This window comes from Rhinolophus ferrumequinum, chromosome 2 (assembly GCF_004115265.2).
Source record: "Rhinolophus ferrumequinum isolate MPI-CBG mRhiFer1 chromosome 2, mRhiFer1_v1.p, whole genome shotgun sequence".
In the NCBI taxonomy this organism is placed as follows: domain Eukaryota; kingdom Metazoa; phylum Chordata; class Mammalia; order Chiroptera; family Rhinolophidae; genus Rhinolophus; species Rhinolophus ferrumequinum.
Window position 1 is genome coordinate 55918543 of NC_046285.1, and position 16471 is coordinate 55935013.

General features: G+C 38.8%; 1 protein-coding gene across 1 annotated transcript; it reads left to right on the forward strand.

Annotated features, from left to right (window-relative positions):
- The first annotated feature begins 227 nt into the window (after nt 1-227).
- On the forward strand, nt 228-15998 carry CLDN1 (claudin 1). Its single transcript, XM_033089597.1, has 4 exons — nt 228-672; nt 9027-9191; nt 11567-11651; nt 13331-15998. Exons 1-4 carry the CDS (start codon nt 450-452, stop codon nt 13491-13493), a joined length of 636 nt encoding a protein of 211 aa, XP_032945488.1. The 5' UTR covers nt 228-449; the 3' UTR covers nt 13494-15998.
- Nucleotides 15999-16471: the final 473 nt, after the last annotated feature.

Here is a 16471-nt window from a genome sequence, read left to right on the forward strand (position 1 = left end):
CGAGAGGGAGCGAGCGCCGGAACACTTTAGTACCTGATCCTTCTCAGGTGGCCCCCACCTCGCGCTGGGACCTCCCGGCCAAGGGCGCGGGGGCCAACAAGGGCCGGAGCGCTCCCTCCCGCTCCCCCCGCGAGCCGCCCTGAAACCGCCAGGGGGTGCTGCGCGGCGGCCGGCCCGGGCGAGGGGCGGAGCTGCTTTAAATTGCGGCGCCCTGCAGGTTGGCGTTTCAGTCACAGAGCTTGGGAGCAGCGGCAGCTTCTCGCACTCGGACTCCAGCGCCAATCCGGACCCCGATCTAGATCCTCTCCAGCGGCGGCGCAAGGAGCAAAGCTCCCAGCAACAACTTCCTCCACGCGGCTCCGCCACCCCCAGGAGCCCCGGGTGCGCCCCCGCAATCTCCGCGCGTTGCACCTGCCACCACTGAGCGAGCCCAGGCGCCCGAGTGAGCTATGGCCAACGCGGGGCTGCAACTGCTGGGCTTCATCCTGGCCTTCCTGGGCTGGATGGGAGCCATCATCAGTACGGCGATGCCCCAATGGAAGACTCACTCCTATGCGGGCGACAACATCGTGACGGCCCAGTCCATCTACGAGGGGCTGTGGATGTCCTGCGTGTCACAGAGCACAGGGCAAATCCAGTGCAAAGTCTTCGACTCCTTGCTGAATCTAAACAGTGAGTGCATTCCCCACCTCTACAGCTGTGACCTGGAGATCCCAATCCCCCAGTGGTTCCGTTTTGGGGTAGTGGCATCCAGCCTCCAATTCCGTTCTGTGATTACATGGTTATCAGTATTCAGCCGATCAAGTCTTCAGATCATGTGCTTTGTCTTGAGGAAACGGAGAGAACCTTGGTTTGGGAAAAGGGAAGCCCAGAACAAAGCTCTAGTTTTGCCTCTAATTCCCCGGGTAACACTTTTTCTCCCTTCTTGGTGTGGTTTCATCTTAAATTTTGATGAGAGCAGGGTGGAGATCCAGAGGTGAAGGTCAAATTCAAACTTGAGTTCTTAGGCCTCTCTTGGACATTCTCAGTCTGATTCTGTGTAAGTTGAAGAATGGTAGTGTTTGGACAAGAAAATAGTATGCCTTGAAACGTTTGGAGCCTGATAGCTTCTTAAGTTTGTAAAATTAAATAGATAATCTCAAAGTATTAGATAAGCTTTTCTCCTCCCCTCCCCCAGGCTATCTTTACTATGACTTTTCAAAGAAAAAGTCGCATTCCTACATTGGCATCTACTTACATTTAAGTTTGAATCTTCTGATTTTTAAGACGCAGCAAGTTTGGGGAGTCCCCTTTGCACCCCTTGCATGACTCCTTGAAGAAGCCTCTTGAGATGTCCTCTGAAGGTTTTACTTTTCAAGCCAGGGGTCTTCAGAGGAGGCAGATTGTTTAGTGTTATTTTGGAAAGTGAAGGTTGGTAGTAGGTGGCAAAAAGGGACAAGAAAAGAAAAAGTTCTACATAACCTCCCATCATAGTGTGAAGGGAAAAAAAGAGGTAAGAAAAATGCCACAAAGTAGACACAGCTAATGAAAGCAGAGGTCAGCTCTGGGGAGGAAGTTAGTGAGAGAGAGAGGGTGGGTCTTCCCCAAGTTTCCACCTCCCACAAAGGATTTTCTACATAAGGGATGTTTGCTTCTTTCAAGTTAGAAAGGATTATGTAGACAGCAATATTCCTAAAGATAGTGGGGAAAAGAATGACAGGATGGATTTTTCCCCCCTTTTTAACATGTTTTTAAATAAAAGCTTTTGAGTGCCTTATCAGAAACTTCTTAAATTCCCACTTTCATAGGTAATAACAATTCATGGCTGGAGTATCTTCCTGGAGATATTACACTGGTTGTCATGCAGCATGTGTCTGTTATGCCCTTGAACTAACTTAAGAGAAGATTCCTTAGTCTTTGCCTAGACAAACAAGCCAGCCCACCGGGCCCTTTATGGGCTGAGGGTGAACAGTGTTGTCATCTCTCCAGTTTATTTCACATGCTTTGTTCACCTCCCACATGTGGTTTGTCAAAAGCCATATACTTTAGGGTTATTAAATCTGTTCTGAATCTGCTTAAACCCCTTGACCACCTGTGGAATTTGGTCAGTCAATGTGCGTGGTAGTTTTGAGTACTGTCGTTTTCGCTGTTCAAAATCCGCATATTAGGATTCCTTTACACCAAATATAAGGAGTGTATTAGGTATTCTCCTTTATGTAATCATTGAATCTCCACAGAGATTCAATGGAGATTGAATTCATATATGTATTAATCTCAATGGAGATTAATACATATAAAGAAATGGTTTTAGGCATTTTGGGTGTCATTTCGAGGAACTGGCAGATGGACAAGGTTCTAAGGGCAATTCTAGAGAGCTCTCTGATTCTTCTGATCAAAATAGTTCATTTTCAACATGTTTAAATATGTGTCCTTTTAACTTCCTTAGTTGACGCATGGAATCAGATTGCATCATGTTGTAAATACTCAGGTCACCTCTACATATGATAATGTGTTCAAGTGTTTTATTTTCATTTGTTCCTAGTTAATATAGCTGTTGTAGTCTTCGAAGTTGCGGTGGGAGACTTAAACGATATCCTCCTCTTCTCCCCGTACACATTTTTGAGATTTCTGCCTGATGAATATATATTTTTTAAACTCCAGATCAGATGCTTTTCTTTTCGGTTAAACCCAGAGATTACTCAAGGTGGGGCTGAGGCCTCCTCACAGAACTGATTCCCAGAAGAAGGAGCCTTGACTCACAAGTACTCTCCCCAACCTGCCAGTGACTCACTGGATGCCTTTGGATGGGGCCATAGAACCTGTCTCTGTTTTTCCACCTGGCTAGTGGTGCTCACACCCACCTGAGGGAGAGACCTGGGGTGGTGATTCACTGGCTGATTTGGTATAGCTCCGTGACCTCTAGAGGTGCACAGGATTATCTGTATATTTAAGTCGTGTTCCTTGTAAAAGGTTGCGTTCCTCGAAGTGCTTTTAGGTGAAAAGCTTGGTGAGAAGTTTCCTGAAATTGAACCTTATTCTCTTTGCCAGTGGAACCCACTTGGCACCTTAGGGTCGAGACACAGGGATTTATCAAGGTTTTAGCGCTAGACATGTTAAGAGCCCTTGTTCCCCTGCTCTAAATAGTGTCAGCTGTGAAAAGCATAATTCCATAAGTACCTAAAGGGATACGGTGTGCTTGAACCAACATAGGAAATGAGATACAGCAGGGGTTTTTTTAGGTACTTCTTGCGAAGCAGTTTATGAAAATGTAACAGAAAGTTCCTGGAGAAACAAATGTCGCACTGTGCATTGTGGTTTTACTGTGGCTGAGACAATTTCAATTCCATCCAAAGTATGTGATGTTTATTGACATTGATGACTACTGCGGCTGAAAGCTGGAATATACAAAGGAGAGTGGCAGATACAGTTACAGTAGACTTTTCTGGATTCCGCTGGACAATTTGACTTGTTTTGATCCTGTTCTCAAACTTTTGGCAAGCTAGTGGCTGTTTTATGTGCTCTTTTTCTTGCTTGGCTTTAATAGCTAGAGCTGTTCAAAGATTGGGCTGCCCTGGGAGATTGCATGGTGGGAGGTGTACAAGCCGAGAAATAAGTAAGCATTTTGTAGGAATGTTGTAGGGAAAATCCAAGCACCAGACAAATGGGAGGTTAGGCTAGACTCTGTCAGTCACATCCAACGTTGGAATTCTGTAATTTGTTTATAAGCTCCTCTAGCCTGTTCAACTTGCTTTGCATGAATCTACATGTGTGTGGGAGTGCTTAATGAGTATTGTCGGTGAGGTTTCTCAGCACTCTCACCAGCTTGTCAGGCTCCATCAAAGAGACAAAATCACTAACTTGGACAAACTTTGAAGCATGGGCAGAGAGGCAGGCACCCACTTATACTTCCCCAGACTGCATTATACTTGCTGAATCAAGGGTGTTCATAGGACCGCTGGTGTTCAGATCTGTTTCAAGAATTAGTTCTGACTCTTGGAACGATGGAAGTCAACACAAAAATCCAGGCTTGAGATCAGTTCTTATTTCTTACCCTGGTTTTGCCCTAACTAGTCTTGTGTATAATAGATAATAGTGAGCCACTTGGTCTCTCTAGGCTATAGTTTCCCCACTTATAAAATAGGGCAGAGTGGGAGGAATGTGGAGATGAATCCATGATTCATTCATCCATTCAACAAAAAAGTGGTGAGCTATCTTGTTCCTAGGGATGCAGCTAAGATGATACATAAGATATCAATGTGGATTTCTTCCAATGTCAACGTTCTTTGTTAATAACCGCAGCAATTGAAGGGAAAAAGGAAGTGGCGTAGTTTAGGTTTCCTTGATTAGAGTGGTGAGTAAGTGGCATAGAGGAAATATAGAAACAAATTTAATCATGAGGCAATTAATCTAAGAAAAAAGTGAGAGGGAAGGAAGGAAGGAAGGAAGGAAGGAAGGAAGGAAGGAAGGAAGGAAGGAAGGAAGGAAGGAAGGAAGGAAAGGGAGGGAGGAAGTGAGGGAGGGGAGAGAGAGAAAGAAAAAAGGTAAGGGTTGGGGGAGGAAAATTGCTCAGGACATCCTGAAAAGTGATAAATCCTGCCTCATCCCAGATCACTTCAGTTTCTGACTGTGCTGGTATCTGAAGTCACACCCAGTAGCCACCAGAGCAGGCATCAATAAAATGGAAATGCTAACAATGAGGGCTATTGAGCAACTTTGAACTTGAGTAAAAGTGAAAGATTTAACAAGTGAAAAAGCCATGGAAATATAGTTCTGTGATGGTCTGTGATGAGTTCATTTAATTGCGGGGGAGAAGAGAGCATTTTTGTTCCAGTTACCCAATCTTCATTTCATTCATTTTCCTATTACTTATTAAACAACTGCTGATGCAAAGAGGGACTATGGGAAGGTGCAGATGTACTTAAACTCTTTTTGTTTATGATATGTAGTACGCAGGGTAATAATGTAGTAATATGGCCAATAAATAACATGAACAATGTCAGGTATTTAAAGGAGATTCTGCTTCTTGTAAGACTTTATAAAAGCTTCAGGGGAAAAAAAATCCACTTAACTTGTCTATACTTGTTCTTTCTACATTTATGTTGATTAATCTAACTGGTATATCAGTAACTAGTAACTCTTTTTTTTTTCTTGTAATAGAGATCTTTGTAAGTATTTTTTTCAGATTATACTTTCAGATTGCAAGGGGTTAGAACTCCTTAGGGGGTCTTTAAATCTCAAGATTATCAGTCTAGCTAAATCTAATTAAAAGATAGCCTTCTCTTTGTATTATTGAATAATGATGAGAACCAATAGTGTAGCTTTTTGAATATTTGCTAACCATTTTCTCCACAGAAAATTTTGGTCAGTGATAACAGTATTGTAGAGGTATCTGCAAATATAAGGGGCCAAAAAGGAAACATGTTTGCTTAGATTTGATCCAATCAGACCAGGTCAGAGTTAGTAATCCAAGGCTATATTATATCTCTCTAGTCCAAAATATTATTTTGTAGCTTTCAAACATTTTTCAACGTCTCCGCTCTGCTGATCATCATTCCATTAGGAAACCTCATCTTGGAAGCTTATTAGATGTATAACTTAAAAATTTAGAAAAGTTTGAAAAATAGATCAGGTTAAGCAGAAAGTGTGATATTTTTTTTTCCCCCTCTCTGTGTTAGTTACTAGATGTTAATGATATAAACAAAGTCTGGCTTTATGTAGCAAGATTTTAGCAGCATCCCAGGCTCTCTATGGAGGCATTTCTCAGTACAGTTTTTAAAGGTTAAGCTTTACACAACACAGTATTTTTACCTATCATATTAGAATTTTTAAAGGATAAAGATGTATTCTAATTTAAATTCATTAAACGCAGATTGGATAATCTATGTAGTTTACCAGGTACTGTTCTTAGTGCTTTCGATGGAAATATGAACAAATATCTGACCCAAGCCTTCAAATATCTCACAATTATGTATTTTAGATCTCTGACTTAAAAGACTTTTCATAAGACCTTAATTTGAAGGATTCAGCTGGTTCTAGCTTCAAACGGTGCAATTTAGATTCTATCTGCACATATAACCCTCATAACTTCTAACACAACACTTGCTTACTTTGATTTGTAATCCTTCATTACATATGCCCAGCCTAGTGGGTTTTCATGCTGATTCTCAGCCTTTTTTTTTCCTTTGTATTTTTAAATTTCCTCCCACATATCACTATAGTTAAGAATTCATCTAAATGTCTCCAGTGAGGCAAGATGAGATTTTGTGTTTGATGCCCATCTAGTATTGTAAAACATAAAGATATTTCCTAAGTCGATGGATGCCAAAGACTTAAGTGAAAAAAAAAAGATTGCTTTGCAAAATAACAATATTGCTGTAAAAGAGGTAGAAAGAGTAAATTGGGTATGGCATGAATCAAATGTGTTATCGTTGAGAACTTAAAGGGGGAAAACACAACGTTGAAAACTGAATACTCAATCATTCCAGGTGAGTGCAGAGGGAGCCCTGAAGTAGTTCACCCATGAGTGCTCCCTGCCTGGGTGGTTTTATACAAGCTTGACTCATGAGACTGAGGCGCAGTGGACTCCTCGTGAAGAATACCTTGTGATCCAAGTGCTCAGACCTGCTGGGCTGGTGGCCTGCTGCTTTTACGTGAAGTACAGAGCAGAATGATTATTATGGAAGCTGGGTTTGGTTTGAGGCCCTACAACTCCAACAAAGTGGAAAACTTGGAGAGAGATCAGAGAAAGCAACACAAACGATGAATAAAGGGTTGGAAAACTGAGTATTATGACACATTAAAGTGGAGGAGGCTGAAAGATATAAGAGGTGATGCATATTTGAAGGGCTATCCTAGGAAGAATGTTTACTAATCACACTCTCTATACTGAGGGTAAAATTCCCGTCACCCCTCGTTTAAGACCCTCCAGTGACTTCTGATTACAGTTAGAATAAACTGGGAACCCCTTACGCCAGTTTGAAAAGCCTGATCTTTGCCTTCTGACCACCTTGTTAAACTCTCCTCATTTGACTTTCCACATCCTATCACCCTTCAATAGAGTGATCCGCTGTTTGTCCAGGATTGAGGGTCTGCTCTGGATGCAGGGCTTGTAGTTTTCAAACCAAGACAGCCCTAGGCAAATGGACGGCAGTGGGGGGTGGGGGGGGGTCACCCTCTTTCTTCTCCAGGCACATGGATCATCTTTGTGACTTTCAGCATCCCCTCTGCCAGCCCTTTGCCTGAAATGATTTCCTTCTGAGTGGAATTTATGAACAAGTCTGGAAATCTGTGTTGTGTATGAGAGCTTGGTTATTTTATTTTAATTTTCCTTTTAGTAATGATTAGCTATCAAAAACTATTGGTAAATCAGAAGGGAGGACATTCCTTAACTGTGGAGTCCTTGGTACTTTCCTCTTCATACCACAGTATGGTGTGGGGTTCCAAGAAAGAAGTTCTGCAATAACCTTATAAGCAGCTTCAGTTTCTGGTAAACCCATGTTCCATGGAATATGTGCTTTATTTAACTCAGTAGTTCTTATGTCACCCTGGAATCTTAAGATAAGTGTGTGGGTAGGTACATGTGTGCCCGCACACACTTACGAGGAGGTGGATATGTGGAAAGGAGTGTCTCAGTTTTGCCTTTTAGTTAAATCAAGTAAAAACGTATCTTGACTTCCAAAATATCTCTCAACTACAGGAAAAAAAATAGTAAAAAAAAAAATATATATATACTACTATGATTTTATCACAGACTATGTGGTTATGGCAAGGATGGAAGTATTAAAAATAATATTGTCTGATATTTTAGAAATCTTAGTGTTAATTAGGGAAATACTGAGACTGAGCCTAGGTCTACAAAATCTATGTCTACAAAATCTTTCCATCATGTCAGCCACTTCTGAAGACCATCAAGATGTCAATTGTTCCAACTCCCTGGTTAGAGATATTATCATTCACACTTTACCTAATAGCTATCGTAATAGCTACGTAATAGCTATTATTCATGGTCCCCATGAATAATAAGTAGCCTACTGAAGGTAGCATGGCTTGTTACAATGTAAATAATATTTATATATGCAAAAATACTTGTCACATGTTAGCCCTGTCAAAGAGACGACAATCTTTATGTGAAGGGGGACATAAATCTAGAAGTAATCAAACTCATCCCAGCAGTATAGTTTCAGCTCATTTTCTTTGTGCCTTTATGTTACCATGATGGTGTCATGTTTTTACTCTTTAAGAAACATGCTGGTATACTCTCTGAAACCTGACTCTATCTGTTTGATCATGACTTAGTACACCAATGAAAATAACAGGAAATTAGAAAATTAGTAGAATCCTGAGAAATACTACATTGAATTATTGTCTGCTATTTTACAATATGACAGTTTAAATAGTTTTAAAAACTGGTGATGTCTCTGAATATGAATCTATACTGTTGTAAAGTAACATCGCAAAGGAGATTTTGTTTTGCTCTAAGAAAATGACATTCATATCTCCCACCGCCATCCCAGTTACTGGAGATGCAAATGCTGTTTATTCAGCCATGATAATCTCTTGACAAATTTATTTCTTCCAAATTCACCCATTTTTTCCCTGAGGCTTGATGACTGAGATATAAAGCTATTACCAAGCTATATTGTAAACCATTTTAATTATAAATGGTTTAACATTAAGGATAATACATATGATTGTTGTTTCAGAATTGAAATACTCCACTAGTAAGGATTAAAGATGTATTAGTTCAGCTAAACCTATTCAACCAGATTATTAATTAGTTTTCCAGAGGAATTTGAATTTAGTGTTGAAACCATAAAATGTTAGAGCTGCAGGACTTCTTACTCATTATCCAGCCAGGAGTTTGTTTTTCTGGAGAAGAAACTCGCTTGGTTACCTGCAGAAACCTCACTAGAACTGAGTTCTCCTGACTCCTAGCTCCATTTTCCTTATTCCATACAATTTTGAAGTATACTTGGTCTTCTACCATTCTTCTCCTGTTGGTCTACACATGATTATTTTTTTACATGTCCTAAAATGTTTTCTGCCAGGCACATTGCAAGCAACCCGTGCCTTGATGGTGGTTGGAATCCTGCTGGGACTAATAGCCATCTTTGTGGCCACTGTTGGCATGAAATGTATGAAGTGCCTGGAAGACAATGAGGTCCAGAAGATGCGGATGGCTGTCATCGGGGGCGTGATATTTCTTATTGCAGGTAAGAGAGGCCCCATCCCCCTTCCTAAAGTGTCTCTGGCATAGTTTCGCCTTCCTAATATCTGAAGACAGAGAAACTTTAAGTCCAGCTGACTTTCCCATTCTCGAACAGGAACCAAATGAAACTTTGAGATCTGTGATCACCATGGACCGGTCTCTTCTTTCAGGTTCCAGGTGCAAACTGGTTTCTTAGAACCAGTCTCCCCAGGTGAAGGGAGCTACCTCCTAGCTAGCAAACACTACAGAACAATTTTGTTCAATTCAGAAAATTTCTATGGCATTTCCACAAATGGTGTGTGGCAAAGGTGGGGAGTAGTGAGAGAAAACATAAAGAATGTGCAGATCATACAGGTGTGTGAAGAATGGGATTGGGATTACTGGAGGAAAATGAGGACATCATTCTAGGTAGGCAGATCTGATTCCAGAACATACAGAATGTGCCCATAGATGAGTGAAGAGAAAGACCCTTTGGAGTGAGATGGAATGTTGGAATGGTAGAAAAACAGGTTAAGTGAATTAAGAACAAACACATACAGAACAGCCTTGAAAAAACCACTATGTATTTGTTGCTTTATTGAAGTGTTGATTGATGACGTAGATTTGTGAACTTTGAGAAAATGAGAGCCAGAAAAAGACATGGCAGTTGCATTTAAAGTGTTGTGGTAAGGCATATTGTTAAATAAGTTTTTAAATAAGTTTGTGTGTTTGTGTATAGAAGAGTATTATATATATATATATATATATATATATATATATATATATAATAGTATATTATAGACCTGAAGAAACTTCACTAGACCATATATATATGGTCTATTTTTAAAATAGACAATTACATATATGTGTGTGTATATATACATATAGTCTATTTTTGAAATAGACAATAACATATACTATATATAATATATATAATAGCCTGTTGTGTTTGAAAATGACACCAGTGATATAATCTACCACTAGGAGAAACTAGAATTAGACTTTCTTTTCTCATTTTCTCTTTGACGAAAGGCCTTGTAGGGGCCTTTACTGCAGCATAGTGTGTGGATTTAACCAATAATGAAGGAAGAGTGCCTGTCGCTTTGCTAACGATTTAGTTTAAAGTCACCATTCTTTCAGTTTATCCAAATTAGTTCCTGTCTATATATATATATATATATATATATATGAGTGTGTGTGTGTGTGTGTACATGTGTGTATATATATATGTATATATGTGTGTGTGCGTGTGTATATATACACATACGCACACATACATACACATACACACACACGGATGGTGCTTTATTCCCAACAATTTAATTTTACATGAAAGGCTATGAATAAATTTACTGCATAGCACCGTTCCTTTGCTTGCCATATTGTAACTCCCCTAAGTGACTGCATCACTCCCATTTCAGCTTCAGGGATTTCCTAGGGAGTGAGAATCAAAAGTTCCAGAGCATTCTCAAGTTGTATCAGAGCAGCCAAAAGCACTAGTGTTTTCTGTCAAGTATTAGAAGCAATTAGATTAGACAACTTTTTTGTGAGGGGGTGGAGAAAAGATCACTGAAAAATTAAACTTTTTATGTTGATGATATTGATGGTTTCTTAGAATTACTATAAAAGGAAGTTATTTAATTTCTTTGGATAATAAACATCAAGATATTTTATAATTCTTTTAAATGATGGAATGCGTTATTTTGACTAAGGGGTTTCTCTGGTATTACTGAAATACGAAATGCATGGAAACTTGGGAGTGTGCTGCATAAATTTATCTGATGTGACACCTCAGCAAATCTCAAGGCAATACCTGGCAGGTCTGGCCAGTGGAGCGGTAGGAATTTGGGTGGTCTGGTCCATTCTGAGATAGGTCCTGCTCTTCCTTGCTATCTAGCTGCTTCCTTTCCTTCTGATCCTGAAGAAATGTAAAATTTGAGTTTTGGTTAAGAAAAATGTAGGAAGGTTTGTAACCGTTTTACAGGCAACTCATCCATCCTAATAGGGACATTGGTTTTATCAAAAGCAGTTTAATACACTAATGTCTATCAATATCTTTGAAGATCTTAAATGACATGAACCTGCTGAATTGTTTCTAAAAAAGCATTCTTTGTGCCAGTGATCTTGAACTACAGGTGTATGAGATGACATGAAGAGTATAAATTATGTGTACTCTGACCTAATATTTTTGTCCGTCTTAACAGCATACTTGGAATAAATCATGTCTGAACCTCTAATCTCCCTACATTAAAATGGTCTAAATTAAAATTGACTAAATTAAAAATGTCAGCACTATTGATGAGATTTAATTCTTGTAAAATCCGTATAAACTTAATGGGCTCTGTATTTATGCTCAGTGTTCCATAGTGATTAATGGTCTTTTGTTTTGAATTTTTCTAGGTCTGACTGTTTTAGTGGCCACAGCATGGTATGGCAATAGAATTGTTCAAGAATTCTATGACCCCATGACCCCAGTCAATGCCAGGTAATGCTATTCACGCGTAAAATAGCTTGTTTTCTGAGAAAATACCCTTTTTATGTTCTGCAAAGTCCAGCGAGTGCCACAGCTTCCCAGATTTGCTTTCTGGAATTTTATGTCAAACTTGAAAATAATTTGAATGCCTGTGACTCATGTTAAAAGAGGTCTGAGTATTGCTTTGACAGCCTATATTGATGATGGAACACACTTAAAGCAGAAAAGTTTCCAGCTTTACACTTTGCAACAGTGTGCTGGACCTTTACTCTTTTTTTTTTTAATATTAATAAAAATAATATATTTAAACTGCTCTTTTTGAAGTATATTCTGATATAACACTTAATTGCAAGTATCTGTAACTAACACAGTTTATGATTGAAACAAATGGTACTACCGTAGAGGTTAATGAATAATACTCCATTCCCACATTTAACTTTATTTATGAAAAATGTTTATTTATGACAAAATAACTTGTGGTACTACTTTGAAATTTTATGTCCCCCCACAACTATAAAATTAACTTTACAAAGGTCGTCTTTCTTAATATTGCAGGTTGTGGATGAAAGTTAAAGAGCTAATTCTTGGCTGTCATGTAACAACCCTCTTTGATCAGGACAAGGCTCTTTGTCTCACTGTGTTCATGTCTTTAAAGCCTAATAACTACATTCAGAGTCAGGATGTTAAGATGTAATTATTGCTTGTTGAGTGCTAGGATGAATGGATGAAAAAAATCACAGTGGTTGGATAGATAAGGTGTGATTCTTTTTATATAATCACCCAGGTAGAGGAGAACACATAGTGCAGTGATTGTGTTGGAGCCCATCCCATAAGATTTATAATGTTGTAGGGAGAGAAACTGCTAGAGGTCAACAGACTAAAATTTTAGCAGTAATAGATGTGAAAGCACTTTATAAATTGCTAGGCACTGTACATTTGTTATTTACATTGTCTCACATGATCCTGAAAGTAGTCCAGTAATGCAGATTGGATTATCCTGTTATAAGAGAAACAGAAACTGAAGTAGAAAGGTAAAATTACTAGCCTACAATTGCAGCAGTTGAAGAGTTTGCATCAGGATGTAGACCCAGGCCTTACAACTGTAGATCCAGCTTTCTCAACCTTTACTGTCCACAGTCAGTCACAAAACCTCTTCCCAAGAGTCTGGCTTAGTACATCCACCTGGATCAGCTTAATCTTCAATTGTCCATGGGATGCTTAGAAGTTTTTTTTACAAAACCATTAATTTCAGATTTCAGTGTATATAGGTACCTAGGATCTACTATTAAAAACTCCAATAGTCTAACACTCTAGCAGTTTCTTTATAGAATATGGTTGCTACTGGGCCATAGCATGACTTGTTAAGCTTTAGCCTAGGAACCATAGTCCAAACCTGACTTTTAAAATATATAAACATGCTTTATAAGACTCCTACACACAGAAAGGTCTTTGGAAATATTTGTATAACTAAGCTGGTATTGCATGCCGTATTGCCTTATCTACTATTGCAAATTGTCAACAACTGTAATGTAAACATTCTTGTGTGTGTTTCCAAACCTGAAAGTGCTTCCCCCAGGGATCATGCAGGGTTATTTTCAGTGGAATATGATACTGGTTTCTTTACTTAATTATATTAGAAAAAAATTTCAATGATTCATTGATTAAGCAAATGCATTGTCTTGTTTCTTTAGGTATGAATTTGGTCCAGCTCTCTTCACTGGCTGGGCTGCTGCTTCTCTCTGCCTTCTGGGAGGGGCCCTACTTTGCTGTTCCTGTCCCCGAGAATCAACATCTTACCCAACACCACGGCCCTATCCGAAACCTGCACCTTCCAGTGGGAAAGACTACGTGTGACACAAGCAAAAGGAGACAGCCTTGTTGGAACAAACAGAAAATGGACATTGAAATACTCTCATTGACTTTAAGACCTTGAACTTTGACTATTGTAGTCTGAACTATGGGATGACAAACAAACAAACAAACAAACATTTTTTTAAAATATCCATTGCTAAAAATAACTTAGTCCTATTTTATCTCCTTTCCTTAATATGGGAGGGAATCATTTTCCACTTGTATTACTGCCTCCCACTGAGTAATTATCTCAAATGTGGGGAGGAAGAGCTCCTTAAATATAGATATGTAGATATACATGTTTTTCTATTAAAAAAATTAGATAGTAGAATCTCTTCCTACATTGTCACCAGCATACTTAAAATATATCTTAAAATATATATTTAAGTCTATAATGTTTAAATAAGCAGTGTATTTGGTATGTCCCTTCTTTCTATATGTATACATAGAAGTCAAATATCATTTACCCTCCTTTATCAGCTTTAGTGTCTTTGACATCAGACCTAACCTACTACACCAAGTACCGATTCTTTCAATTCTTCACGTGTGCCCTTTCGAATACTTCTTTTACTTTTTTTTTTACCGTGATCTTATAGCACTTGCTTTGTCGTCAGTCATTCTTCATACCTTTATTTGTTTTTTAGTAGGTTGGGCTTAACTCTTGAATCTAATAACACATTTCATAAGCCTACTATTTAATTTCTAAAATCAATAAGATTACCTTACAACTCAGAGCTTTGGGGGCAGATCATTCTGCATGACCAGATAATATATCCCCGTTGATCTTCCCACCTGATCTCTGTACTCTGACCTGTAACACTTGTTTTGCTTTGAAAATATTTGTTCATTGAATAGCTGCTTTCCCTAGTGTTGTAACACAATTTTATTGACGAAATTTTCAAGCGACTTATTTACAGTTGTAAATCTTCCTAACTACAGTTTCCTACTCACTCCCTCCTCACCTATACTGTTTTTTCATATGTAATTATCATGTAGCTTCCCTCTCCCCAGAGAGGTTTGGTCTGTTTGTCTTCATGAAGTGCTAGATTTTCTGTAGTGATAATCTGGTGACAAATATTCTCTCTGTAGCTGTAAGCAAGTCACTGATCTTTCTCCTCTTTTCTCATCTGTCAAATTGAGATAATGATACTTAACTAGCTGGTGGAGGTGGTGTGAGTATTAATTAGTTGGTATTATACTCATTCTTTGAACATGAAATATGTCTAACTAATGTTTTTATTTGCCCAATTGGCTGTTGGAAGTCATTGAAGCAAACCTACACACACGCCTTCACATTGTTCAGCACCTTCTCTTCTCCTCCAGTCCATTTCTTTTCTTTCAGCTGTGTCAAGCATGTTGTTGGGGCTCTGTTCCATTTGAACAATTGCTCTTCGTTTTCCAGTCTGTGGAAAATGCTACTTCATTGGAGCAAGATGATGTAATGAAAAGGGTGTCGGCGTTGGTGTCTGGAGACCTGATTGGAGTCTTGGTGCTATCAATTACTGTCTGAGTTTGGGCAAGGCACTTGGCTGGCCTAGATGTATTGTTTCATCTGTAAAAAGGGGATTGTAATTCCTGACCTGCCTCCCTCGCAGGGCTTTTGTGGAAATTCAGTGAGATGGAATATATGCAAATGTGGTTTGTAAGGTGAAAAGTATCATACTAGGCAAAACAAAAAAAACAAAAAAAAAAAACAACTAAGGAACTTAAGTGCATACGTTTTGGATTACTTTTCAAATGATTGCAAAGAGAGAAATTTTAAGAAATAGGTCTCGCCTTAACCAATCTCTGAAGTGATAAGACACTACAGTGAGATTCAGTTTACTAAGTGAAGAGGATTCTACGGAAGTCAGTTTCTTCAGTCAGTATGGCCTGATGCTTTGTGTGGCTATTTGTTTCTACTTTTAGGAATACAGACTTGACCTGGGACAAGTCTGCAGATACAATGGGTAAAACAGAAGTGTAAGTGTTGGCAAAGCCAAAGTCTGGAAGATTTATTTGAATTATGATAACTTCCAAGGGTACTCAAGATGTAAATCTGTTAAATGATGCGGTGGGAGGTGTTGCTGTTAGCTAGCGACACTGCTAGAATCATTCATGGGGGGGGGTAATTCATAGTGAAACTATATGGAAAAGTTATCCAAAGAACTGCAACATATAAGGACTTGAACCTAGTAAATTTTAGTGTGTCTTCCAAATCTGAGAGTCTATGCTTCTAGAAGGTATAATTTAAAGTGCCTTCGCTACATCCATAGATCCTAACGATGTGTGACTATAAATGCATGTGGTGTTTAGTTGCTAAACTCTACAAATAAATCTATAATCCAAAATGACCAACAGAAGTATTACACCAGAATTTATTCAATTTTGATATTTTTGTACTCTGCTACTACACCTGGAAACAGACCCAATAGATATTATAGGAGTTTGTATGGGAGTTTGTATAAAGCATTATTCTTTTTCAATAAGTTGATGGGTTTTTTTTTTAATAAAAATATAACTCCTTGCCTTGTTTTTCTAATCATTATTTCAAGATCGCCATGCTTGCAAAAGAAGATGACTTAGGATAGGATCTGACTCACTCTGTTCCTGGGAAAGAGCTATGGTGCCCCTGGGCCATCTAGCAAGTATCTGAATGACTCTACCTGCTAGAATGCCTTTTTTCTCTCACACTGAGCTCCTTCATCATTGCAACTGGTACAAGAGAATGCCAGGAAAAGTCATTTGAGTTTCTTCATCCATAAAAAGGGGACATACTTCAGTGAAGAATTAAATGATAAAATAGCCAACTGGAAAACACTGTGCAAGCTTCAGTGCTTCCTCACAAGGAGGAAGAGTGAAAGATTGTGGGCCAGAGATCCATTATTGTGTTTGTAATGATTATTGTTAAAACTACCTCCTAGGAAAGCAAGTGATGAAATGCATTCACTTGTTATCTGAAAATATCAATTATTGATAAAGTCTTAATTATAACCTCTCCC